Source organism: Salvia hispanica, chromosome 4 (assembly GCF_023119035.1).
Source record: "Salvia hispanica cultivar TCC Black 2014 chromosome 4, UniMelb_Shisp_WGS_1.0, whole genome shotgun sequence".
Lineage (NCBI taxonomy): Eukaryota > Viridiplantae > Streptophyta > Magnoliopsida > Lamiales > Lamiaceae > Salvia > Salvia hispanica.
Window position 1 is genome coordinate 48,721,079 of NC_062968.1, and position 26,290 is coordinate 48,747,368.

The following is a 26,290-nucleotide window of genomic DNA, read 5'->3' on the forward strand; positions in this document are numbered from 1 at the left end:
GCTTCTTATTTAGATAATGGGAAAAAAGCGTCAGAATTGATTATGAAGTAATGATATCAACATTCAATCAATCTCCAATTTTATCCACATTTTAAAAAATATGAAAGGAAAGTATAAAACGGCCAGAGTGAACAGTTGAAAAGAAAACAACTAAAAATTATAAATGCAATTAGAAGAGAGACTAATGTGACGCCGGAGATAAAAAAAAGTAGACTTCCTCTGTTCCCTTTGTTCCACTGAAGATGGTTCATTACTAAAAATAAAATTTTTTTTATCTATACTTTATTCTTTTTATCTGACACATAAAATAAAACTGTATAAATTCTCATGCCGCCCAAGAAAGGTCATCTTTCTTGAACAGATGATATTTAATAAAAGTTGTACTTTTATGCTTGAATAGGTTTAAGGGCAAAATTATCAGTTCAGATATTAGGAAGTGTCCTCGATTTATAAAATTGTTAGCAAACTCTATATTTAGGTGATAGAAAGGTAAGAGGCCCAAGTATTGGGCATATGAGCAATGCACTAACAAATTGGTAGTACTCAATTGATAAGATAGCTAAATGTTGAGGTATAGCTGAACGAGAAGACCATGAAGACTTATTAACAAAGGAGGACTGAACCTCTCTCGTCATTGTACTCATTTACTATTAAGTTGAATTATTTCGTTTTTGTTCTAGTTTTATCTTGTTCCTTATTTTTCAATTTTAGATTTGCATTAGACTGAGTGTGATGACAGACGAAAGAAAAATAAAAGTTGATTAGGTAAAAAAACAAAAAAAATATTTCTACTTTTTCATGCGTATCACGATCAGAACACAATGTTTTAGATTTTTAATACATGTAAATTTTCCTACGAGACACCTTAGACCAAAACAATGTTATTTTGGGTCAATATACATCGATGTTATGTAAGATTTGATTCGGTGAACACCCGACTTTGGGAGTAAATTGACTAAAATATCAAGATTTATTAATTCTTTTATTTATTTAAATTTTACAATAGATATCACAATTCGTAATTTTAGAATAATACACCATTTTAATTTTAATTTTCAAGGGTTTTGATACAAATCTCACAAATCTGATTATATCTCAATGCAGATAGCAGAGCATAATACAGTACTGATTTTCAATACTACAAAACAAATAGTACTCGCTCACTCCGATGTCCCTTCCGACGGCGTCGTTTGACTACGGATTAGACTCCGACGCCGACGAACTCCAGGCCATCGCCGCCGAGCAACGCTTCGAACTAATGACCGCCAAAACCGTCGACGCCGACCTCGATTTCGCCTTCGATCTCCAACTCCAGGAAGCCATAACCGCTTCTCTATCCCTTAATCCCCAACCTTCCACCTCCTCCACTGCCGCCGCTGTCGATCAACCCCAACGAAACGAGGAGGAATTGAAATTCACCGACCTCCTCTCCGACGAGCTCCTCAAACTCGAGCAGGAACTCAGAGACCAAGCTATTTCCGAGAGAGAATTCCAGAATTTGAAGAATGATCTCGACAGGCGGCTCCACGATCATCAGTTGGCGCTTGAGATCTCGAGAATGTCGGATGATGAGTGGGATGATTGGGGGGATGATTTTGAGCGACCGTTTGGGGAAGGCAGTTCGAAAGGGGGGAGTAATGAGATATTTAGGGTTTATTTCAAGGGTTTGATGGAGAATCGTTTGACTGACGAATCTCCTCTCGGAGGAATTGGCGTCGCGATATGCGATTCGAGGGATGATTTGTTGTTTGAGTTGCGGAAGCCTTTCGTGGCCCACGGGGCGAACCGCCGGACCGCAGATATCACGGCTCTTATCGAAGGGCTCAATGCTGCACTGGAACTCCAACTGCAAAGGCTTGTTTTCTACTGCGATTATAATCCGATTTTCAATTATGTGAGTTTTGGTTTGTTCTTCTTAATTTGTCGAAAATACTTTTTTGTTAAATAGATGCAGCTATGCTATGTGCGTGCTTATCTACACTGCAATCGGTGCTATGATCGTTGTATGATTGTGTTTCAGTTGTTAAACTATAGATTTTATTGTTTGAGTTGGATTTCCCAATATTTATTGGTTTTGACTCAACCGTTTTGTGGACATTTACTTTTCTCAGCAAAATATTAGCTGCTCTCTACTCTACTTTATCTTCTAATAGAGCTGCATGTCCCTTACTGCTTGAACCTTGATGTTAGGAGGAAATGATTGCTCTAAGGGCTTCTTCTTCTGTTCTGTTCTCATTTTTATGATATTTTTAATGCTGAAAAAATCTAATTTCTTTTTGTAATCCCACATGCTGAGACATTGTGATGTTGTGTCTTGAATAGAGAAAGAGCTATGAACAAGTCAGGTTGATATACGAGCGCTGTATGATCAACAAACTGTGCTTGTCATTTTTTTTGAAGTCGTGTGCTTGTCCTTTGTTTTCCTTCTAATGTCGTAAATGCAGTCTCTTTTGTGTTCTACTAGGATCTTGCTTAATATTAGTGCATACACTGACTATTCTAACCCCCCCACCCTTTATCCCTCCCTCATAGGATAGTATTCGTATCAAGGTTAACAGTTAGGCACTTATGCAAAAGTGGGAGAGTTATGACCTGGGTGGCTTGGGTTCATGTTGCATTGTTAATATGGAACATGGTTATTGTCACTTAGCTTAATTTCACTTCAGTTTGACAAAAGTATTATGAGCACTGTTTAGTAAATTCCCATCATTCTTAACAATTGCAAGTGTTGGCTTGGATTAAGTATCAGGGTTTCTGCATTTGCGAATAGCTAAATTGCTGCAACTCTTTTTCAACCGCAGGTTACTAGACAGTGGTCGAGCAAACAGAAAAAAGTTGCTGCACTGGTAGATAGAGTAACCGATCTTTCAAAAAAGTTTACGTACTGCCAGCCAGCTCGTGTTGCTCGAAAAGACATAAAGTTTGCGTTTAAACTAGCTAGAGAAGCGATAGATGCTCAGGTAAACAGGGCTGCAGAGGCAAGTAGCTCTAATAATCCAAAGGAGGCGTGTGTTATCTGTTTGGAGGATTCAAATATAAACCAGATCTTCTCTATCGATGATTGTCTGCACCGCTATTGCTTTTCTTGCATGAAACAACACGTGGAAATGAAGCTACTCCATGGCCTGCTGCCTACTTGTCCACACGAAGGATGCAAATCTGAATTGAAAATTGATAGTTGCAGAACATTCTTGACACCTAGGTTGATAGACATTATGAGTCAGCGTATGAAGGAGGCCTCGATTCCAGTGACAGAGAAAGTTTACTGTCCTTACCCTAAATGTTCAGCTCTAATGTCCAAGTCAGAGGCTCTTGAACATTCAAAGCCTGCCATAGTAGGAGCGGAAAGATCAGGAGCCAGAAAGTGCTTAAAATGCAATAACCACTTTTGTATAAATTGTAAAGTTCCCTGGCACAATAACTCAACTTGTACTCAGTACAAATTGTGCAACCCTCATCCCCCTCAAGAAGAAGCAAAACTGAAGAACTTAGCAGCAACAAATTTGTGGCGTCAGTGTGTAAAATGCAACTATATGATTGAACTCGCTACTGGATGTTACCATATGACTTGCAGGTATGGTTGAACCCATATAACTTCATTAAGTTGATATCATACTTGTAGTCTGTCCAGTCTGAAATGTTTACATTATGTTTCTATACCATATCATATGAAATTCCTTATAGCTAGGATATTGACATTCTTACTTTGAATATGCTTAAAACTTTTTGTTTTTCTTATTTGAAGTCTCCTACTATTAATTTTTCACTAGAAAAAGTTATCAAGAAGAAAAACAGAAATTTTATTTTCAACCGGGCTGTATTGGAACTAAACATGCTGTGTGCCTATAGAGCAGGCATGATTGCCACTCCATAATCTTCCATAGAATAAAACATAAGAATCACTGATCATATTATAGATACTAATGCTTTTAGAGACTTTTTGAGAGGGCTTTTAGAGATTTTTAATATTAAGGTATTATGGTTCTCACATTTCCCTGCAGATGTGGAAATGAATTTTGTTACACATGTGGTGCTGAGTGGAAAAAGAAGAAGGCGACCTGCTCTTGTCCACTTTGGGATGAGGAGAACATTCTGGAAGATGACTTCGACTCGGATGAAGAAGACGAGGATGCATACTTAGATTCAGATTCAGATTCAGATGGATATTAGATTAGATTTTGTAATCGTAAAGAGTTCTCCTTTTGGACTACTTGTCAAGTATTTTTCGGAACCATTTTGGCTTAGGATTGTAATTTGTGAATATACCACTTGTTGGAATCAGCATTGCTTTTTTTCTAACACATGAGAGACTCGTGTTTGTTATGAAAGTAATTTTTGTCTTACAGAAATATTAACGGATGTTTATGTACATCCGTAATCATAAACTTGTTTTAAGTGATTACAAATTTTTCATTACTACTCACTTAATTGAACACTCAACACAACTCATAATTAGCTAAAAAGAAAATAGGGACATAAAAAGGAGAAGTTATATACAATTATGTCGGAGGAGCTTACAACTCGTCGATATGTCCGAGTGGTTAAGGAGACAGACTCGAAATCTGTTGGGCTTTGCCTGCGCAGGTTCGAATCCTGCTGTCGACGTTTTTCAGTTTTTACAAAGTTAATGTTCCTTGAATTATTTTTACATTCATACTTAATTATATATTGCAGTTTATTTATAATTAATTGAATTTATTTTTGTTAAGTTGAATAAATATGCTGCAAAAATATAAAAATAAAATAAAATTATAATGTAAAAAATTAATTTAACAAAAATTATAATGATAATGATCAATTTAGTTATCTTAAATTAAATTAATTATCAAAATTAAATACTTCATATGTTTTATACTCCATTGTCCACAAAAAATAATTTCATATTGTCATTTTAAAAAATTAATAAAAAATAGTCTTATTTCTAAAAGTGAAAAGTTTCTCAATAACTTTATCTACTTTATATATTCTCTTATATTTATATATATTTTCTTTATATCACTCTTGTTTTACCTATTTTTTTATATTCTCTTGTATTTCATTAGAATTTATTTATTAAAAGTCATATTATCCATATATAAAATTATCTTTTAAGACGGAAAGAGTATTAAAGTAGATCGATTGGTTGTGACATTATTCAATATTTTTTTATTAAAAGAAACCGTGGTGGCGTGGTTCAAAAAGGTTGATTCGAGTTTCAAAGAGACCGAAACCTTTTCCCCCTTTTTGTTAGATCATCACCATATACTCGTATCATTTTAGAAAAATGACAAAGAATAGCTAGTAAATTTCAAGCGTCCCATAAAAAAACATGTGACGATTGTGTTGAATGTAAAATAAAAAAGAAAAAGAAAACAATTGAAAATATACTAGAGATATTGGATGAGATGGGAAGGAATCCATGAACTCATTTGTGTCTTAAGCAGAGACGGCCAGCAAGGCTAACCATCGATGCATGACAAACACCTGTACCCTTTCTCTCTCTACATATACACCATTTCTTGCATTCACCATTTCAACATATCCACGGAGATACTTACTACTTGTACTACTATTTAGTTCATGGATAAGACGACACGTTTGTTGGCCGTTTTGGCCTTGCTGGCGGCGCTTGCGGTGGCCGTCTCTGCCCGCAAGGACGACGAGCGGTGGTCGGAAAGGGAAAGAGGCCGCGAAGAAGAGCGGTGGTCAGAGAGGGAGCGACGAGGCCACGAAGAAGCTCGTGGCGGCGACGAGGGCGGCACGGGATGGCGCGAGGGGGACGACTGGTTCTTGCTTCACCATTCGAAGCCGGTGGTCAAGACGGAGGCTGGGAGCATGAAGCTCGTCAGGGGCTCCGGCAAAAGCCCTATGCATATTGGCTTCATCACCATGGAACCTAAGAGCTTGTTCATTCCTCAGTATCTCGATTCCTCACTCATCCTCTTCGTTCGCAGAGGTATCATCTATTAGTCACGAATTGCACTAGAGATAGATAGCTAGGTAATGCTATGATGTATTCTTGATTGCAGGGGAAGCAAGAGTGGGGAATATATACAAAGATGAACTGGTGGAGAGGAGATTGAAGGTCGGGGATATATACCGAATTGCGGCGGGATCGGCCTTTTATTTGATCAATGCAGAGGAAGGCCAGAGGCTTCATATTGTCTGCAGCATTGATACATCCGACAGCCTCACACCCTATAAATTTCAAGTACACTTACAATTTACAAATTACAAATTACAAATTACAAACCAAACCCTCCCTAGCTAGTAATTTCATTTGAATTTTTCTCCTAAACACTCTGCTTTTTGCCAGTCCTTCTACGTTGCTGGTGGAAAGAATCCTAAGTCGGTGCTCTCTGGATTCGATCATTTAACGTTGTCGACGGCATTCAATGTAAGTACATTCTCAATGTACATGCTCCTTTCTAGCTATGGAATGGTTTGAGTAAGGATGTTTGTTTTTCTTTTCTTTCCTCAGGTGACACAGGAAGAACTGGAAGATATGCTGATGAGCCAACGCGAAGGTCCGATCATCTACTTATCGAACACAACTCATGCCCCGAGGATGGCTGAGATGAGGCAAATCGGAGGAGATGAGCAACAATCGACATGGTCTTTTAGGAAGATGATGGTGTCTTTCATGGACTGGAGTAACAAGAAGAAGGATGATAGGAAGGGTGGTTCCAGAACCGGTAAAGGCCCGGACGCGTACAACCTCTACGACAGAAAGCCCGATTTCAAGAACGACTACGGGTGGAGCGTTGCCCTCGACGAGAAGAACTATCCGCCCCTCCGCTACAACAACATTGGAGTCTATCTTGTCAACCTCACTGCGGTAATTAAGCTTCCTTTTGATTGTCTTTTTCACTGAGACAAGACTTATGTATGTAATGTGAATGCAGGGATCGATGATGGCGCCTCATATCAATCCGATGGCGACAGAGTATGGGGTTGTGTTGAAAGGAAGTGGGACGATACAAATCGTGTATCCAAATGGGAGCTTGGCTATGAATGCTAAAGTGAACGAAGGAGATGTGTTTTGGATACCTCGCTTCTTCCCCTTCTGCCAGATCGCGTCACGAACCGGGCCGTTTGAGTTCTTTGGGTTCACCACCTCGGCCCGCAACAACTGGCCTCAGTTCTTGGTGGGAGCAAACTCGTTGCTCCACGCGATGAGAGGGCCCGAGTTTGCGGCTGCCTTTGGGATGAGTGAGAAGAGCTTTGATTACATCATTGATGCTCAACGGGAGTCTACCATCCTGCCTACGGCCACGGTGGCTCCGCCGGATGAGGGAGCTCCGGGAGGGGTGAGAGAGGCAGTGAGGAAGTTCTGGAGTGAGTGGTGAATGGAGTTTTGTGTTGGTTTGTGGTGGAATGTGAATTACTAATGTTTTTAGTTGTTTTGGTTTCGTGTGTATTTTGTTTGGATAAATTTGTTGATGTTGGTAATCTTTCACTCTTCCGAAGTTTGTGAATAATTTCGACTTCTTTTTGTCACTCCACGAAAAACTTTTATTAAGTGATTTAACTATGAGAATTTGTAAAATGTTAACGTAACGTGACTAATTTTAATTCATAACTAAGGGTGGGTAAAATTATTATAAATTGAACCATGAACCCCACCTTCTCACAGATTAGCTTTTCTAATTAAATTTCTTATTTAGTTACAATTTTCTCCTTCTAAATCTAGGTTTTTTCAAAATTTTAATGTAATTTCCTTCTTTCTTTGGAGAAGTCTAAAATTTATTTAACTGTTTTTTTCATAATTACATGAAAATCTTGTTGTAAATCTTAAAGTTGAACTTGAAATCCACCTAATTTGTTCCATGCTATCTTTGCCATTTTTCTGTAAAATGTATACTTTATATTATCCTATTTGTTCTTCCCCACTCTCTTTTATACATCTAAAATATCTTTAATGTCTTTCCACCTTACAAACATTCGAAATAATACTAGTTTCAAGCGGTCTTTAATGTCTTTCCATCTTACAAACATTCGAAATAATATTAGTTTCAAGGCCGCTTGTTGTTGAACTTGAGAATAATTTCTATGTATGATGCAGTTCCAGCAGTGAACGCCATCAATGTCGAAAACGGGCTGAAATTGTTATGTGTCAAGATGTCTTGAAATTCGCACGTCGCCGAAAACATGCTGAAATTGTCCGTGTCAAAATGTCTTGAAATTCGCACGTGCGAATTTCAAGTCATTCTGACAGAGAACGTTTTTTATATGTTTTTGGTGTCGCTAACCTGGAACTATGTTTGTACATTTCATTTATTTTTGCATTAGTTATAATTATTGAAAATTTCAATTATATTTTTGGGAATCATGCAATTTTGTTCAAGATTTGTTTGACCGTGCGAATTTCATGTCATTCTGACACAAAACATTTTTGATATGTTTTTGGTGTCGCTGACATTTATTGCTGGAACTGTGTCGGTACGTTTCATTTATTTTTGCATTAGTCATAATTATTGAAAATTCCAATTATGCTTTTGGGATCATGCAATTTTGTTCAAGATTTGTTTGACCGTGCGAATTTCAAGCATTCTAACGCAGAACGTTTTTTATATGTTTTTTGTGTCGCTGACAACTATTGCTGGAACTGTATCAGTACATTTCATTCATTCTTTGCATTAGTCATAATTATCGAAAATTTCAATTATGCTTTCGTGAATCAGGCAATTTTGTTCAAGATTTGTTGGGAACCGTGCGAATTTCAAGAATTTTGACACAGAATGTTTAATATATGTTTTTTTGTGTTGCTAACATCTATCAGCTTGGTTATTTCTATGTACTTGAATTATTGAGAATATTAGTCAATTTCAGTTAGTACTCTCTCTTCTTCTATCCCATACCTTTTTCTTGACTGACTATAAGCTAAAAGACTTTTATACAACCGCTCAAATTTCTCTCGATAGCCTAAAATTATACCTTTAAGATTTCAAATTTTAATGAAATGATCCTAAAAGTGAAGCCCACAAAAGGTATACGCCCACTATAAAACTTAATTAGTAGCACTACAATGGATTAGTGAATTTGAATTGAAGATCAAATTTTGTAGGCATCCTTTTTTATTTTATAAATATATGTTGCTCCAAAATACTACTTTATATGTTGATTTCGGTCAATATATTTGTAGAGCACCATTTTCGTAGGAGTAAAATTGCAACTTCTATATCACTAATGGTAAATATAGTAAACTACTAATGATATTGATGAATTCAATTGAATACTAAATACCAAGGTTACTATAATGGTAATTATGAGTCCACCAGGGTGTGGCGCGTAAAGAGAACCCCCTCCTTTGTAATACGTTGCTAGCCATCCTTCAATAGTTTGAAGCCCCCTTTTTCGTTGCTTGATTAGCCATTCTGGATAAATCGTGTTTCGATGCCGGAGCTAAGTCCATACAATGCGAATCTGCATAAAAATATTACTTAAATTTGATTAATCCATTATCAAATGAAAAGAATAATAATGGTGGCCCTTTAGACTTAAAAGTAGGCCCAAAAAGATTAGGGGTGGCCCAGTGCGACGGCCCCAACTCTACCGTTGTGATAACGCCAGTAGCGGACACAAAATTAATACTGGGGGTCCAAACTAATGTTAATAATTTTTGCATATTTTTAGTATCAATGACGTCAAACACAGTCGTGAAAGCTGAAAGATAAATAATTTTAAAATGAATAATATAAATTAAAGTATATACGATTACAGTGTCAACCTTGAAATAGTTGAAGAATATAGATTTTTTTAAATAAAAAGTATAAACTTTAAAATTAAACTTACTAATATTATACTCCCTTTGTTCCATAATAGATGTCACACTTTCTTTTTAGTTTGTCCCACAAAAGATGTCACTTTTCCTTTTTTGAAAAAAGTTCCCTCTCACATTAATATAAATATATTATTTTCTCTCTCTACCTAACACACAAAACAACATTACCTAAAATCATATGTCAATAATCCCCAAGTATGTCATATATTGTGGGACGAAGGGAATATGATATAGTACTATACCTGCATATTTATGGGATGAAAGAATTATTTTTATTCTTAAATTATAAAGATTACTACTTTAAGATCTTACAATTAATAATAATATTTACACAGATAAGAAAATAAATTGAGATTACATAAAATTACTAGTGTGAAAAAATAAAAAAGAATTAATTACTAGGTAATAATTTATCTATACGAATCGGACAATTGGATCAATTACTGGACAAATAAATTAATATAGGTACGAGAAAATATACTACAATGAGAAAAAATAACCAATTTGGCTGTCTAGTTAGGAGAATAGTCTAGCTATGAGAAAATCCAAAAAACACAACAAAATCGACAAAATTCGAGATCGAACCTGAGACTTGTGCGAGTTAATAGTGTAACTAGCGGATCAACTGTGCTACAGAACTACAAGTTAAATATTGCATGAATAATATATATATACTAATATAAAAAAATGGGGGTTCCATGGGACCCCCATGCCCCAACGTGGGTCAGCCACAGGATACCGCCTCCGGGAGCTCGCCGCTAGCGTGGTCGTCGCCTTGAGATTTCAGGTGTCAACTCTTTATATTTCGTATATTTTTTCTTTGCAAACAATTAATTGCATAGTTTCTTTTCAAGGACATATTTTAGTTCCTATTTCATCTTCTTCTTTCTTTGGAGATGTCTAAAATTTTATAACTGTTTTTTTCATAATTACATGAAAATCTTCTTGTAAATCTTAAGGTTGAACTTGAAATCCACGTAATTTGTTCCATGCTATCTTTGCCATTTTTCTATAAAATGTATACTTTATATTATCCTATTTGTTCTTCCCCACTCTTTTTTATTCATCTAAATTATCTTTATTGTCTTTCCAACTTACAACATTCGAAATAATATTAGTTTCAAGGTAGCTTGTTGTTGAAATTGAGAATAATTTCTACGTGTGATGCAGTTCCAGCAGTGAACGCCATCAATGTCGAAAACGGGCTGAAATTGTTATGTTTCAAAATGTCTTGTCATTCTGACAAAGAACTTTTTTATATGTTTTTGGTATCGCTGACATCTATTGCTGGAACTGCGTCTATACATTTCATTTATTTTTGCGTTAGTCATAATTATTGAAAATCTCAATTATGCTTTTGGGAAACATGCAATTTTGTTCAAGATTTGTTTGACCGTGTGAATTTCAAGCATTCTAACGCAGAACGTTTTGATATGTTTTTTGTGTCACTGACAACTATTGCTGGAACTGTATCAGTACATTTCATTCATTCTTTGCATTAGTCATAATTATTGAAAATTTAAATTATGATTTTGGGAATCATGCAATTTTGTTCAATATTTCTGACACGAATGTTTTCTATATGTTTTTTTTTGTTGCTAACATCTATCAACTTGGTTAGTTCTATGTACTTGAATTATGGAGAATATTTTAATCAGTTTCAATTAGTACTCTCTCTTCCTCTGTCCTATAACTTTTGTCACATTTTTTTATTTTCGTTTGTCTCACAAAATTTATCACATTTCATTTTTTACCATTTTTTGGTAGTGGACTCTATATTCCACTAACTCATTTCAATTTCTATATAAAAGTAGGACTCACAATCCACTAACTTTTTCAACTCACTTTCCATTACAATTCTTAAAATTCGTGCCTGGTCAAAGTTTGACAAAATTTAAGAGACGGAGGAAGTATATAATTATTTTATGATAAATTAAAATTTAATACTACTATACAATAACAATACCATAATTTAGTGCTCTATAAGTTGTTAAATTAACTTATCTATACATAGAAAAAACCGTTTAATGTAAATATACACTTTCTTGAGACACAATTAACACAAATTTTATTTTAGGTCATTCAAGTAAATTCCCAAATCGGAATCATTGACGTCCTACCGCAATTAGGTTTCTTAGTACGAAACGAATCGCGTGTATTTATGTAATGCATAACAATTGTTAACACCTTCCATAACAAAAACTATTTTCCTTGTCAATGTCAACAACAACACACATACCTCTCCCTATATAAACGCATACATACATAACTTTGATAACTCCAATAGTTGCAAGAGAAATTCCCCCGTCTTTTTTCATCTTTCCAAATTCGCTCTTTTATCAGTTTCTTCAGCAATGGAACACCTTACTTTCGATCGAGAAGCCTACTCTGAATACATGGATGACATTAACTACAGCCAGGTTCTCATTGATCTCTCATACTACTACACGGAGTATATAAATTGGCTTTAATTAATTTGAATATTAGTATTTTATAAATAATTTCAGGGATTCTATGTAACGCCGGCTAAAGATGGGTCTGTGATTCTGGGAGGCATCAGGCGCGTCGAAGGCGGCGACCGCTACCAAAAGGCAGAAATCGCCGCCAAGTTTGCGGTGGAGGAGTACAACAACAAGGCTGGCGGTGAACAAGGTTTTCTCAAGTTCATCACAATAGTAAATCTCAACGTGGAGCCCACTGCCGGAGCGCTCTACTACATCACCGCCGCGACGGAGGACTCTGCTGGTGAGATTTGTCTCTATCAGATGCAGATTTGGGAGAAACTCAACACAGGATACCAAGTCCAGATATTCCGCCCTGCACCATACTGCCTCAAGTCATCAGGTACTCCTTTAATTATCATTAAATTAAATACTTTTGTCGATTAATTATTATGCTGAATTAGTTTATAATTTGATGGATTTGGTATTGTAGAGAAGCTAGCACACAAAAATTGCTGCCTTGTGATTAATAACTTGGTGCCTTGGATGGATGAAAATTATTTGTACTACAAGTGTTTCAAAGGTGCACATCAGGTAAATATTGTTCCTTTTTTGGTGGCTAAATGTTATAAATAGATTTTTTATGTGATCTGTGAATAATTGCATAATCATTCATTTGTGATTAAATTTTCAGATTTTAGGAATCGAGATATGTCGCAGTGCCAATGAGGAGAATACAAATCATGCGTACATATGGATGAGAAATTCTGCAAAGATGGATCAGATGGCTCACAAGTATGGCGGGAGAAAGATGCCACGCTCTGATGTTTTCTATACTTTTAATTTAAGCAATTAACAAGTAGTACTATTAGATTTTGATTTTTATATTCAATGGAGTTAGTTTCTATACACTTTTCATAACATTTATCTAATATTTAATAAATCTTTCGTTGTTTAAATTTTGTCCATGTTGTATTATGTACTATATGCCATTTCTTTTTTCTCTCTGTGTTGAACTTATTTGCTTTTGTAATTGCTTGGTGTTTTTATACTCATAGTATCATATGATCAACCAACGACTAATAAAACATAGATATGGTGCTACGAATTTCGAGAATCTACTTAACAAAGTTTAATTTATATATTTGATAATCGGGTCAAATTTAGAGAGAGAGAGAGAGAGATTGAAAGATCTATGAAATTTAACAGGATAATATGAAAAGATTGAGATATGATAGTAACATCAAAAGATTAAATCATTATTGTTTAGAACGTGTAATGGAATAAAATTAATGTTTTCTTGTCAGGTTATCAAATATCAACACATTAGAACAATTATTGTGTTGATATACTTGTATACATGTACGTGCCATTATTTTGTTATAATTTCGTTGATATTGTTGTACATGTATGAATAGGAGTGAATAGGAGTGAATAGGAGTGCGTTATGGTGATACCGATTTTCGAGTGACAACGTACTATTAAGTACTAACTCCGTGCTGCCACGTGACACGTCATCCTATAATATTAGGAGTGTATTCTATAATATTTATTAGTAGGTATTTTAAATAGATTTACAGACTACGTAATATGTGGATTACAGTGTACATTATTGAGTATTGAATTATTATTTATAATACAAAATAACTTTATACAAAAGCAATCAGTTTGTATATAATGCAAATTAAACATTAATACTCAACAATCTACACTGCAATCTACCTATTACTATCATGCGATCTGTAAAACGCATGCTAATGAATATTGCAAGATAATGTGTCATATGATAGTACGAGGTTGATGATGCGTTGTCACTTTAAGAAGATGTGTCATCCTAATACATCCCCGTATTATTATACACATGTTATGTCATTTTTTTATACTCCATCTCCGTATTCAAAAAATAGAAATATTTGAAACGACATGGGTTTTAATGCACAATTGGTAAATTAAGTGAGAAAAATTGGTAAAGTAAAAGAGAGGAAAAGAAAAATGAGTGGAGTAAGAGAGAGGAAGAGAAAAAGTAGAAAAAATAGAGTTAGTGGATTGTTAGGTCCATATCCTAAAATAGAAAGATTCTAAAGTTTTTATTTTTAAGAAACGACCCAAAATGGAAGTAGTTGCTATTTTTAAAAAACGGAAGGAGTAATAATTATATTTTGTTGATACTCCTCCGTTCTTTATAATTTGTCACCACTTCATCTGACACGAATTTTAAGAAATGTACTCCCTCCGTTCCAAAGAGGATGACCCCTTCCTTGGGCGACACGAGATTTTATGCAATCTTATTTTGTGTGTTAATTGGAGAGAGTAAAGTAAGAAAGAGAGAATAAAGTAGAGATAAAGGGATTTCCATTTTAAGTAATGAGTCATCTTGATTGAGGCAAACCAAAAAAGAAAGTGGGTCATCTTCAATGGAACGGAGGGAGTAATAGAAAGTGGATTGAAAAAATTAGTGGAGCATATATCATACTTTTATATATTAGTTTTATAATAAAATGTGAGTGAGAATTAGTAAGTGGAATATGAGGTGTAGGAATGGATTAAGAGATCCTCTCCACTTCCCACACAAAATAAAATTGCATAATTTCTTGTGGAAAGGGGACGGAGGGAGTAACTAAAAGTACTATCTGTCATAGTTCCAAATTGATTCATGGTAATTCTGATTGACTCCATTGATGAAAGACATGAATTCATGCATTTCTTGTGCATCACTATGCGATGTCATGTCTACATCTAAAGTAGAGAAGAACGACGCACAGGGAGATGAGATCTGATCTCCGCCGAACAAGAGAAAGATAACCACCATTAATGAAAGAGGAAAATAAATTCTTGGCAAGGGGATAGAGACGTTGAAAAATAGGTAGAAAAGGGAAAATTATTATAAAAAAAAAAGAGACGTTGAAAATATGAAGAAAAGGGAAAAAGAATTAAACCTGTTAGCAGTTGATTAAATATTAGTGTGCCTATTTAATGCATAAATATATAGTATTAATTTATTTAATACAGAATTTTGGTAGGTTCTGTTCTTACCAGCTGCATTCTTTTGGGGCAACCCTTAAATATATATATACAGAATTTAGTGTGTGGATTCTGGCGAGAGATTCGGGAGAGACGACGATCCGCCGCTAGTACCAGCCGCAACCCCTAATTACGCTGTTGGATTTGCAGCGTTTTTCTATTTTCGAAATCATCACCTTTTTGTAAGTTTTTGTCTTTTCTAAATGTACTACTGTGTGCTGATTTGGACCTGCCTTTTTTTGTATTTTAATGAATTGGATTCCGATGGCTAATTGAAAAGGCGCACGTGAGTGGCAGCTATATTGATTTTGGGAGAGAAGAGGATGGAAGTGGTGGCTAGCTGCAAGGTAATCTTAGTCTGATCAGTACTAGTTTCTTTGCCTTTAGAATTGTTGTTTCAGTTTTGATACCATTACTCTGAAGATGCCATGCAAGTCATTGTTAAATTAAACTATACCATTTGGTTAGAGGCTTACACTAGGATTTATATGTTCAGTCTATTTGGTATTGAGTAACGAGGAGAGAATGTTAGTCTGTTTTAAGAACCAATTTGCTCTGACAAGAAGATTGAAAGACATGATGAATTTTACCCAGAAGCTTGGACTTAAATTAAAAGATCAATGCATAAGTGTTTGGTTAGATTGTATAGGGGTATATTCATTGAATAAATTTTGATTCATATAAATAAATTATTTAGTTGACGAAAGACAGCTGTGATAGAGATTGATATGTATAAAGTTGTTGTAAAATTGGTGTGTGCTTAATAACTCATCATATGATGATATAACCCACAAATATATTAGGTTGTAGATTTGCAATGTATCATACTACAGTTGCTGGGAAGAATTCATATGCATCATAAGGGTCTGCGCCTGTTGATATAGACTTTGAATTGAAATGTTTATATAGAGGGGATTCTCATGTTTCTCTGTAATCTTCTTTTGTTTGCTTGTGTTGGTCTTGTTATAAAGTAGACTTTAGAAAATGATAGCTTTATGTTTCTCAGCTAGTATGTTTATTATCTAGAGTAAAATCTCTGTATTGTTTTTCACAGGACAAATTAGCATATTTTCGGGTTAAGGAGCTTAAGGATGTCCTTACACAACTTGGACTTTCTAAGCAGGGAAAGAAACAGGTCAGATGCTTGATATGTAGCTAATTCATGCCATTTCTACAATAAGGAAACTCCCACTCTGTCATAGACTCTTAGTCCCTTCTTTCTTCTGTGTATCTTGCACACTGGAGAGCACCTATTTGGAAGTTGAACTTAAGACTCTAAAATATCTATGCTGTTCAACAGATGGAAACCTACTTGTATATCGGTGCTACTGTACTGCATGTTGTAGTTTCCAATTACTCAGAGGCTTGTTGTCTCACATGTTGTTTGGATAATGAGTAATTGAGTACTATGTATTTACTTTCTAGTTTCTACTATATCGTCAATGAGTACTTTGTATTACTTTCTAAATGTTTGGTGGTATTCAATTGTCACAGGACCTTGTTGACCGAATACTGACACTTCTCTCTGATGATCGAGGTAGTTGGCTATGTGATCTCTCTGTTACTTTCAAATAACAAATCTATTGAATTGAGGATAACTATCTATATGTTATATCACTTCCTGTCAGATCGCATAATTTTTAAGCAAACTCAATTTGCATTGGACCAATGAAAGTAATGCATCTAAGTACTGTTACATTTATATATGTTCAATGATTTTATACCCCCAATATTAGATCCTTGTGAGAAGACAAGATGATGTAGAAGATGGCAAAAGCTCCTGAGAAAGTTGTTGTGCTCGTCTAAATTGATTTGAAATAATGTTCAAATCTTTATTGCTAGGTAGATCATGGGATTAAATAAATAGTCAACTACAGATATATATGCAATAGCATGTCCCTTAATACTTATGAAGATACATGAGAAATACTACGACTCGGAACTCTCTTTTTTTTTCTGATATAATATCTGACGACTATTGAGCATTGATGCGATGGAGTATTATTTATTTGCAACAGTTTCATCAGCATGGGCCAAGATGAATGCTATTGGAAAGGATGAAGTGGCAAAGCTCGTTGATGACACATATAGGTCGTTTTTTAAGGAAAAAAATTCATTCATGGACTATTGCAGATTTGATATAGATTGCTTTTCTTGTCTACTTTGCTCAATTTTCTTCTATTGTCTGTATACATCATCAAGGAGCAGACTATAATTTCATTTTTCTTCATTCACTTGTTCAAATATAAGTTCCATTTAGATTTCAGAGCTATATTACTTTTTCCCATAAATAAAAACATTTAAGGACAACAGAAAAAGTTGAGGTGGTCGGTTAAAAAAATGTAAAGTGACGACATGAGGTAAAAACTACAACTTTGAGATGGACGATGTCCTGGAATGTAGGGAGGAGCACTCATAAGTTGGACTTGATTTTATGCTGATTATTCTCTTTCTATATTCAGAAAAATGCAAATCTCTGGGGCACCTGACTTGGCATCAAAATCACAAGGCCTTTCAGATGGCGCGAAGGTAAAACTTAAAGATCATATGGAGACACGCTGTCTCTGTGGAAGCTCATTGCCTACTGATTCAATGATTAAGGTATCTGCAGTTGATGTTCATAACCTCCTTATACTCTGTTCATGTTGATTTATTTGTTGTTCACAACCTCTTTATACTATGTTCATCTTCAAATATACTCTGTTTCAAGGAAATATTTAAAAATTTAATTGTTGATTCAGTTTGCCATGTTATTAACCACAAAAATGGTACCTAGAAAATGGGGTTTGCACCTTTTTGGTACCCGATGTCCAAATAATCACATTTAGGGTCCAAAACGACGGATAATCACATTTTACGAGCCATTTTTCCCCGAGACTTTGCCCCTGAGACCATTAAGGACATATTAGACTTTTACATTGTCAGTTAAGAAATCTAATTTATGATTCTACTTAAATTGGTATAACCCACTTATACTTACTAAGTAACTACTAACAAATTTAGATTTTACTTAAACAATTATATAACCCACTTTTTTTTTTGTTTATTTTAAATGCATTGACCAATTTCCACATTCAAAACATGCGTAAACAAAATCAAAACCAATTAATTTCACAATTAGTTTTACGAAATAATTAAATCGAACGTTATACCTGAGATATACCAAATACGTAGTAATAAATAACTTTTGTTGGTTTGACGAAATCAAATCAGCGTGCATAAGAAAATGTCATTGCTTTACACATTCATAATTGACTAATATACCTTTTAAAGTTCGACGAAAAAATTCTCATAATAAAATAACAGGCAACATTATAATATTAGTAGGGCATATATGTCTATCAATCTTAAAATATTATTGCGCCAATATTTTATTCACAAACTTTTTTTAATAATCCATGTTTTAATAGTTCTAATAAATACAAATGATTAAATTATTGTAAAAACTAGTATTATTTAAACTACAAAGTTGGTTAATGGAAAATGAGATTTGCACCTTTTTGGTACATGAAGTAGGAAGAATCACATTTTAAGTACGTAAACAGGGAAAAATTACAAATTAGGTGTTTTAACCGACTAGGTAAAAGACTGGTATGCTTTTAATGGCCTGAAGGGCAAAATGGTATAAATTGCACCTAAAATGTGATTATCCATCTTTTTGGACCCTAAATGTGATTATTTGCACATTGGGTACCAAAAAGGTGCGAACGTCATTTTCTGGGTACTATTTTTTAGAATTAAGCTCAGGAACCTAGATATAGTATATTTAGGATATTAATAAGAAATAATAGTCTCTACAGGTTCCTCTATCATGATTCCTTTGAAGTGTTACTAGTTACAGCATTGCATAAGTTTTTAGTAGCCCACAACATAATTTGTTAATTTTTTTCATTTAATATTAGTGTTTTGTTCATTGTGTTTGTCAGGTGCCTGTGCCTTGCACCAAGGTTCCAATATGCCTTTGCACCTTTGAGTGCTTTATTATGTTTTCCTGTCATCTGATATGAGTTTCTGGATGTATCTGTGACCATTCTAAATAATATATATGTACATAATTGTGCAGTGTGAGGATCCAAGGTGTAGTGTGTGGCAACATATATCATGTGTGGTGATTCCCGAGAAACCAATGGATGGTGTTCTACTTAGTCCACCAAAGACCTTTTACTGTGAATTATGTAGGCTGAGTCGAGCAGACCCGTGAGTAAAAATATGCCACCTTGTCTTTCCTCATATATCATGGGACCAGCTTCTTGTTACCTTTACTGAGTCTTCCTTACATGTTATGAGTTGATTGCTATTATCTGAGCTTGTTTCTCAATGGCATTATATTCATCATCTGACGAGTGATGACCTTAATATTTGATAACCTATTTTTTACTTTATACATTTATTTTGTTTGAGCAGTCGATGAAGATTGTGCCATTTCTATAACTAGGCCTTTATGTACTTCCTTCATGATCTGCCTCTGTTTGTTCTTTATATTGACTGCAGTAATTCGTAAATAGTTATGTAGTTGCTTGTCACAATCTGAGGTTGAAATTGTCTCCATGGTCACTCTTTTGAAAACCATTTAATGAACTAAACATAAAATTTTAAAAAAGACAGATACTTGTAGAATTCTTAAGATAGTTTGGTTGTATGTTTGTTCTTGCATGGAATTTATTTTTGTGCATCGCATATTAACGGTGTAACAAGCAGCTGCTTGTCTTATAGCCTGTAATTAAGCATAAGTTTCCAAATTTTCTCCTATTCTGAGAATTTTCTAGGGTCATGTCAATGTATTTTCAATCAGCTAAAAGTATATGCTAATTATTTAACTTGCCTTTTAGATCATGGAGATCTCTCATATCTGATTGCATAATTAAGAGCTTGCCCAATGTTGAAACTTGTTTTTTTATTATGAGATATGCTAAACTTAACAATATTGAGGGTTCTATGTACAGCTGGTCATTCAATTATAAACAGCTTAACCAAGATTTGTGCCCTATACAGCTATACTGCATTTAAACTTGATACTACATGATATGATTGGTTTCTTTTGTACTTGGAATGAATCCAGAAGAGTGATGCCTTATACTCACCATTGTGTTGAAATATGCAGTTTCTTGGTGTCAATTGCAAATCCCCTCTATCCTATGAAATTGAATATCACAAGTGTTTCTGCAGATGGGTATGTCAATGAATTTTCCTTCTTTTTGTTAACATTCTGAACCTGAGTAATATGTTACCCTCTACTTCCTGAACCTGAGCATATTTTTGATTTGAGTGCTCTGTATCTAGTCTCTCAATCTAGTATGCCAGATGGGCAGCTATATACTTCGTTCTAGCTTTTCAATGTCTCAGCTCTTTGTTTTTTTCTGATGCATGTGTGATATAAATGCAATGCACTATGCAATGGCTGGTCCAAGTCTTGTATTGCATAAAGTACATTTAGTTCTGGTTAAAATTGTTGCCTTGTGTTGTGCTGTAGTCTGGCTGAACTTTTCCTCACGCACTGTTACACACTTTTGATGAATCCATATTTTCGGTAGTGTGATTGGACTATAAATGCTGGAAGTTTATGTTATCTTCCAAGAAGCTTATCATTCATATTCTTATCATGCTTACTTCCAGTTTGTTGATTCTGATGTTTTCTTGTTTATATATGTTCCATTGAGTTGTTTTAATTAGTGGCTGCATATCTGCACATTTGTGGTTTGCAGCTCTAATCCTTCTCTGAGCATTGAGAAAACGTTTAAACTAACAAGGGCAGATAAGGACTTGTTGTTGAAACAAGAACATGATGTTCAGGTTGGTGATCATTTGATGTTATTGGAAAGATCATCTGTCTTGCTCTATCAGAATGTACTAATCTACAGGATTATGATAATTTCCACCCAGGCATGGTGTATGTTACTCAATGATAAGGTCACATATAGAATGCAGTGGCCGCAATATGCAGATCTGCAAGTAAATGGTATGATATCCACTTAGATTGCTTAATTTCGTGAGTCTATTAGATGTAGAAGCTCACTTCTTCTCCAACCTTCACCAAAATTGTTTCTAATTGTTCTTTAGTTGCAGCTAATATAGAAAGATGCTCATCTTCTAATTTGTTATTGTGATTTTAGTACATTTCCAAATCAGGACTTGCCTGCTCATCCATGTGCATAGTATAATACTATAACCTCCTTTGGGAGGAGGGTTGGTAGCATACATTTTGATTTTTGTGTACGCATTCCATTTTCTCTTTTGTTCTCTTTGATGTGAACGATAGAGGACAGAGTGCTTCCCTTGCTCACATGTAGAACACTTTTATCTTATTAACTAACCTTATAGGTGTACCAGTACGGGCAATAAATAGACCCGGTTCTCAACTTCTCGGAGCAAATGGTCGAGACGACGGACCTATTGTGAGTTCTCTCTTTAAATTGGCATTTTTTCTATGTATCAAATTAGAAAACCAGACAAAGATAAGGAGTGACGTTTCTTTTATGGGGAAGCATGTCTTGTTTGCTGCAGTCCCTCTTATACATTTTAGTATGTACCTCTTTATGTGGCAACATCCACTAGTTTGCATGCAGTGATGACTTTTTGGTGGTAGTTCCCAGACAAAGTAGGAAATGAATATTTTTGCAGCCTAATTTATATGGTCACATATTCTAATGCTTGGTATGGATCAACTACGTCCACCTTGTTTTTCCAGTTTGCTCTGTCAAGGATTTTAAAACCAGATGATATAAATAATTATTTTTTCTAATGGTGAATGTATACAATAATCCTGTATTGGAACTTGGAAGCATCCTTGACATATGCAAAATGGGCAATTAACATACACCAAATCTTTTATCCTCTGTAGATGTCCCCTCTCTTCCCCTTTTAGGTTTTCCCTTGTTGGGCCTTTCTTAATTGAGTGGAAGCAGGGGGTTTGTGGGGGAAATCATTAACTCAAATATGTCACTCTCGTTCAATCATGTTTGACTAGATATTCTATGTTGTTTTTTACATATACCTTAGTGTATGCATATCTTGTTGTTTTGTCAGATTACAACCTACACCAGCGACGGAATTAATAAGATTTCCTTAACAGGAACTGATGCTCGCATTTTCTGTATGGGAGTTAGAATTGTAAAGCGAAGGACTTTGCATCAGGTTGAATGGTCCTCCTATGATGTTTATTTTGGCATATAATTTGAAATGTTTCTCTGGGTGTATTCATGTGGTTTGGTAAACTTGGGTATCTTAGTTTGCTCAAAAATGAAATAATGCACTGAAAATATATTAATATGTTCTGAACCATGCTGTATGCACATGACCCCTCCCGGTTTCATAGGACAAGACTTTCTAGTGCGTTCATGGCCCTTTTGTGGCCGTGCATCTGTAAGTTGAAGTTTATAGCATGGCGCCATTGTAATTGTGTTGATGCCATTAAATATCATTATTTTGTGTTTGGGGTTTGGCGTAATTTTTCTATGTTTGCGGGTACCAAACTCATTATTGATGTTTAATTTATATTGTCAAGTTTCTTTGCTCGCCAAAATGTTCATTTTCAGTTTGATGATTAGGTTCTCTCCTTGAGTTTGCCATTTAAACAAATGATGGACTGGTCTTGGTTTCTCGTGTACCGTAAAACAGAAGTTTGTGAAACCTATTGGCAGTGTACATTTGTTTCAGTTTTTATTAACCTGGAGTGGACTTAACTTAATTGACAGTGAAATTCTGCCATCTTATTTTAGATTCTCAATTTGATACCAAAAGAGGATGAAGGTGAGCGTTTTGAGGATGCACTAGTTCGTGTTCGTAAATGTGTTGGCGGTGGACCTGCCACAGAAAATGCTGATAGTGACAGTGATATTGAAGTTGTTGCTGATTTTGTTCCTGTCAATCTCCGCTGTCCTGTGAGTAGTGTTATCATAAATTACTTGCAAAGTTGGGCATAATTTGAAAGAGAATAAGATGTCTCTGTTGTCTACTTCTCATGAGCAGATCTAAGGAGTCTCCTATTGATTCACTTTGTGAGCCGTGAGCGTAGTATATTTCTGTAATTTTATGAAAATCTTTGGTTTACTTAACATCTACAACTGTAGTTGCAAACTCCTCTATCTATTTTTAAAGCATCTGTGTATAGTTTCCTAAATATTTACTTTTATTATTGAAGTTCATCATATGCTGTGTTTTGTATTTGTATGAGTGAGATTGTAGCATAGTCAATGTTATGAATTTGCCATCTGAATCAGCATTTCTGCTTGATGCAACCTTGTTTCTTTGTTTAAGGTTGCTATTTTGGTGCAATTATGATGAAACTGAATAGCCTGTACTCTTATGATTGAATTCTTCAGATGAGTGGTATGAGAATGAAGATTGCTGGAAGGTTTAAGCCTTGTGCTCATATGGGCTGTTTTGATTTGGAAGTATTTGTGGAGATGAACCAACGCTCCAGGAAGGTACATTGATTTATATATTCCTTAATCACATGCTCTTGCTGTGAACATGTTGTATATTATTTGTTAACTAAAGACCTTCCTCAGCATTGTTTTTTATGTTCTTGAATGCTGTTTGAGAATGCAGTGGCAATGTCCCATTTGTCTGAAGAACTATTCTTGGGAGAATATTATCATAGATCCTTATTTCAATCGGATATCACACAAGGTACTTGTTTCTTGTGGTATTATATCTTCTGCCATTCTTGGTTAATATCATGCTCCCTTCATTATGTATTACAGATGCGGGATGCTGGAGAAGATGTGACAGAGATTGAGGTAAAGCCTGACGGCTGTTGGCGTGCTAAGGCAGATGGAGATCGTAGAGGTCTTGGGGAGCTTGGGCTGTGGCATTTGTATGATGGTTCCATCTGTTCATCAACTGAAGCAGAATCAAAGCCAAAAGTAGAACTTAAACTGGCTAAACATGACAATGATTCTGATAGTCATGGTGCTCTAAAAATAGGGATTAGAAGGAACCAGAATGGTTGCTGGGAAGTTAATAAAGCTAATAATTCACGAGGTGCCTCACCTGCAAATAGACTTAATGGAAACTTCAAGAAAAATGGTGAAATTATAACTCCTATGAGCAGTAGTGCCACTAGTAGCGGCAGAGATGGTGAAGATGGCAGTGAATATGAGTCCATGCCCCTGAGTGTTGAACCGCCACATGGATTCAATGATCCAATTACTGCTACTCCAGGTGTGGATGCAGAAGTGATTGTCCTTAGTGATTCTGATGAAGAATCTGAACCACTGATGACGTCGAAGGCTGTTTATAGTGGAGCAGATGCTAGTAGCATTCAGTTTCCAGCTCCACAGCATGGGATTCCTGATTCTAATTATGAAAATCCTGCTGTTAGCGATGGTGCAAATTCATGCTTTAATCCTTACAATACAAATGATGATGAGTTTGGGAGTGATAATTGGTCATTGCCACCTGATGATCAGGATTTTCAATTATCTGGGTCTGATGCTGACCTTTCTGGCCCTTTAGTTGACATGGAGGACATCACTCTTAATTGCCAGCCATCTACGAATGGCCATAAATTGGCTATGGAGACTTCTACGGGATCTGCTGCACTGATCCCTGATTCTAATGCTCAACATACTGATATGAATGGTGGTTTAGTAGATAAACATTTGGCGTGTAGTGGCAATAGCCCCTCACTCCAAATACCTACAAGGCCTTCTGATTCTTCAGCTGCGCAGACTGGTTTGAGAGACAATCCTGATGTATCAAATGGTATTCATACTGAGGACTGGAGATTTATCAGGCTTGGTGGTGGTGGCAGAGGAGGTTGGGGTGAACGCACAGCTGCAAATGGCTTAGGTCTAGCCAATCAAGTACATCCGAAAGATAGTAACTTGGACATGTTAGCAGATCATGGTAACACTACTGCTATGTTATTTCTGAATCCCCTACCCCCAAAATGGATCAAAAGATAAGTAGTTTTAGGTTTGATCTATTATTTAAGTACCAGCCAATTGTATATTCATTTAAGAGATAAGAGTTGTTTTAACCATGTGTGACTTTTCTATGGGATAAAAAAAGCAGAATGATTGCAGAACCACCTCCCCAGATTGCTCCTACTAACATTGCATCTCAGTTTAGTGTAAACTTTAATGAGTTCTGTTATTGTTATAATTCTTCTGAAATTTGACTTGTTTCCATTTCTTGGTTGGCAGCAACTTTTTCTCTTGGTATGAAAGGCAACAGGACCGGTAAGACGAGTAAGAAAAGATCTGATAATCCGTTTTCATTTCCTCGCCAGCGGCGTTCTGTAAGACCAAGATTATACATGTCAGACTCCGACTAGAGACATAGAAGAGGCAATCTGGAGGGAATGCCTTATTTATATTCTATTAGAAGTTGATAGGACTGCTGTCAGAGATGCCTTGTTTTTTTTTTTTGTGGAGAGGCAGTCTCATTCTTGCTACCAAGTTGACCATCTATGCATGTAGTTGATAGAAGAAGCTGACCACATTACCTGCTGCACTGAAAAATGATTCACGGACAACTTATTAGTACCTCTTATGCTGCCCCCACAGAATTTGGTGAGCCATTGATTATGAAGCTCCTTAATTCCTGTTGTGTTCTGCTTTCTGATCCCCCAAATATTTACCTTTTATTTAATGATTAATCCCCCTTTCACTTTCTAGCTTGGTTGTTTGCAGGTATATTGCTGCTAAATTGCTTATTTTGTAGTTCCAGTAAGATGGTAAAGTTAGGGTTTCACCTAATTTTGCTCGATCTAGTTAGGAAAAAAAAACCCTGTAAATTAGACAGCATGATACAAATCCAGTGTTTCTTTTATTTAATGTATAAAAGTATTTGATTGCAAATTTGCAATCAAGTCCATTACTAATTTCGCAGTAATAGGAAGCTGGACGAATGGTTCTTGCTTATCCTTTCTTAGTGTCTTCAGAAAAAAAATTAAAAGCAAGAAGTGCAAGACCACATATCACATCAGCGGCAAGAGTCATTCATTACTTGATTTTTAATTGCTTTCATTTGTGTCACCAGATTCATTCTAAGATATTCAGGGTAAATAAGACTTATTTTTAGTTTTAAGCTCCCTTGCAACTGAACACTTCGTTGGAGA

The 26,290-nt window shown here is 35.4% G+C and overlaps 4 protein-coding genes and 1 non-coding gene across 6 annotated transcripts; all 5 read left to right on the forward strand.

Annotated features, from left to right (window-relative positions):
• The first annotated feature begins 1,095 nt into the window (after positions 1–1,095).
• On the forward strand, positions 1,096–4,301 carry LOC125223983 (E3 ubiquitin-protein ligase RSL1-like). Its single transcript, XM_048127308.1, has 3 exons — positions 1,096–1,894; positions 2,802–3,574; positions 4,002–4,301. Exons 1-3 carry the CDS (start codon positions 1,169–1,171, stop codon positions 4,168–4,170), a joined length of 1,668 nt encoding a protein of 555 aa, XP_047983265.1. The 5' UTR covers positions 1,096–1,168; the 3' UTR covers positions 4,171–4,301.
• A 222-nt stretch (positions 4,302–4,523) lies between these two features.
• TRNAS-CGA lies at positions 4,524–4,605 on the forward strand. Its single transcript has one exon. It is a non-coding gene; the product is annotated as a tRNA-Ser (tRNA).
• Positions 4,606–5,498: 893 nt separating this feature from the next.
• Positions 5,499–7,479, forward strand: LOC125224333 (vicilin-like seed storage protein At2g28490). The gene is made up of 5 exons (XM_048127716.1): positions 5,499–5,935; positions 6,009–6,190; positions 6,296–6,376; positions 6,461–6,817; positions 6,885–7,479. The coding sequence occupies exons 1-5, from the start codon at positions 5,560–5,562 to the stop codon at positions 7,326–7,328; spliced, it is 1,440 nt and encodes a 479-aa protein (XP_047983673.1). The 5' UTR covers positions 5,499–5,559; the 3' UTR covers positions 7,329–7,479.
• A 4,585-nt stretch (positions 7,480–12,064) lies between these two features.
• On the forward strand, positions 12,065–13,205 carry LOC125218204. The gene is made up of 4 exons (XM_048119829.1): positions 12,065–12,183; positions 12,271–12,607; positions 12,698–12,798; positions 12,899–13,205. Exons 1-4 carry the CDS (start codon positions 12,118–12,120, stop codon positions 13,058–13,060), a joined length of 666 nt encoding a protein of 221 aa, XP_047975786.1. The 5' UTR covers positions 12,065–12,117; the 3' UTR covers positions 13,061–13,205.
• A 2,076-nt stretch (positions 13,206–15,281) lies between these two features.
• LOC125218752 (E3 SUMO-protein ligase SIZ1-like) lies at positions 15,282–26,046 on the forward strand. 2 transcript variants are annotated; one of them, XR_007176016.1, is made up of 18 exons: positions 15,282–15,407; positions 15,506–15,572; positions 16,280–16,360; positions 16,720–16,762; positions 17,244–17,316; positions 17,688–17,826; positions 19,289–19,422; positions 20,327–20,395; positions 20,928–21,015; positions 21,106–21,181; positions 21,544–21,617; positions 22,249–22,356; positions 22,941–23,102; positions 23,544–23,648; positions 23,773–23,853; positions 23,928–25,074; positions 25,374–25,742; positions 25,863–26,046. XR_007176016.1 is itself a non-coding variant. In XM_048120492.1 (18 exons), the coding sequence occupies exons 2-18, from the start codon at positions 15,549–15,551 to the stop codon at positions 25,502–25,504; spliced, it is 2,556 nt and encodes an 851-aa protein (XP_047976449.1). In that variant the 5' UTR covers positions 15,282–15,407; positions 15,506–15,548; the 3' UTR covers positions 25,505–25,779. The 2 variants fall into 2 exon arrangements, 1 of the variants encoding a protein (XP_047976449.1); XM_048120492.1 differs by lacking the exon at positions 25,863–26,046 and adding an exon at positions 19,152–19,172 and having other exon boundaries at positions 25,374–25,779.
• The last annotated feature ends 244 nt before the right edge of the window (positions 26,047–26,290 follow it).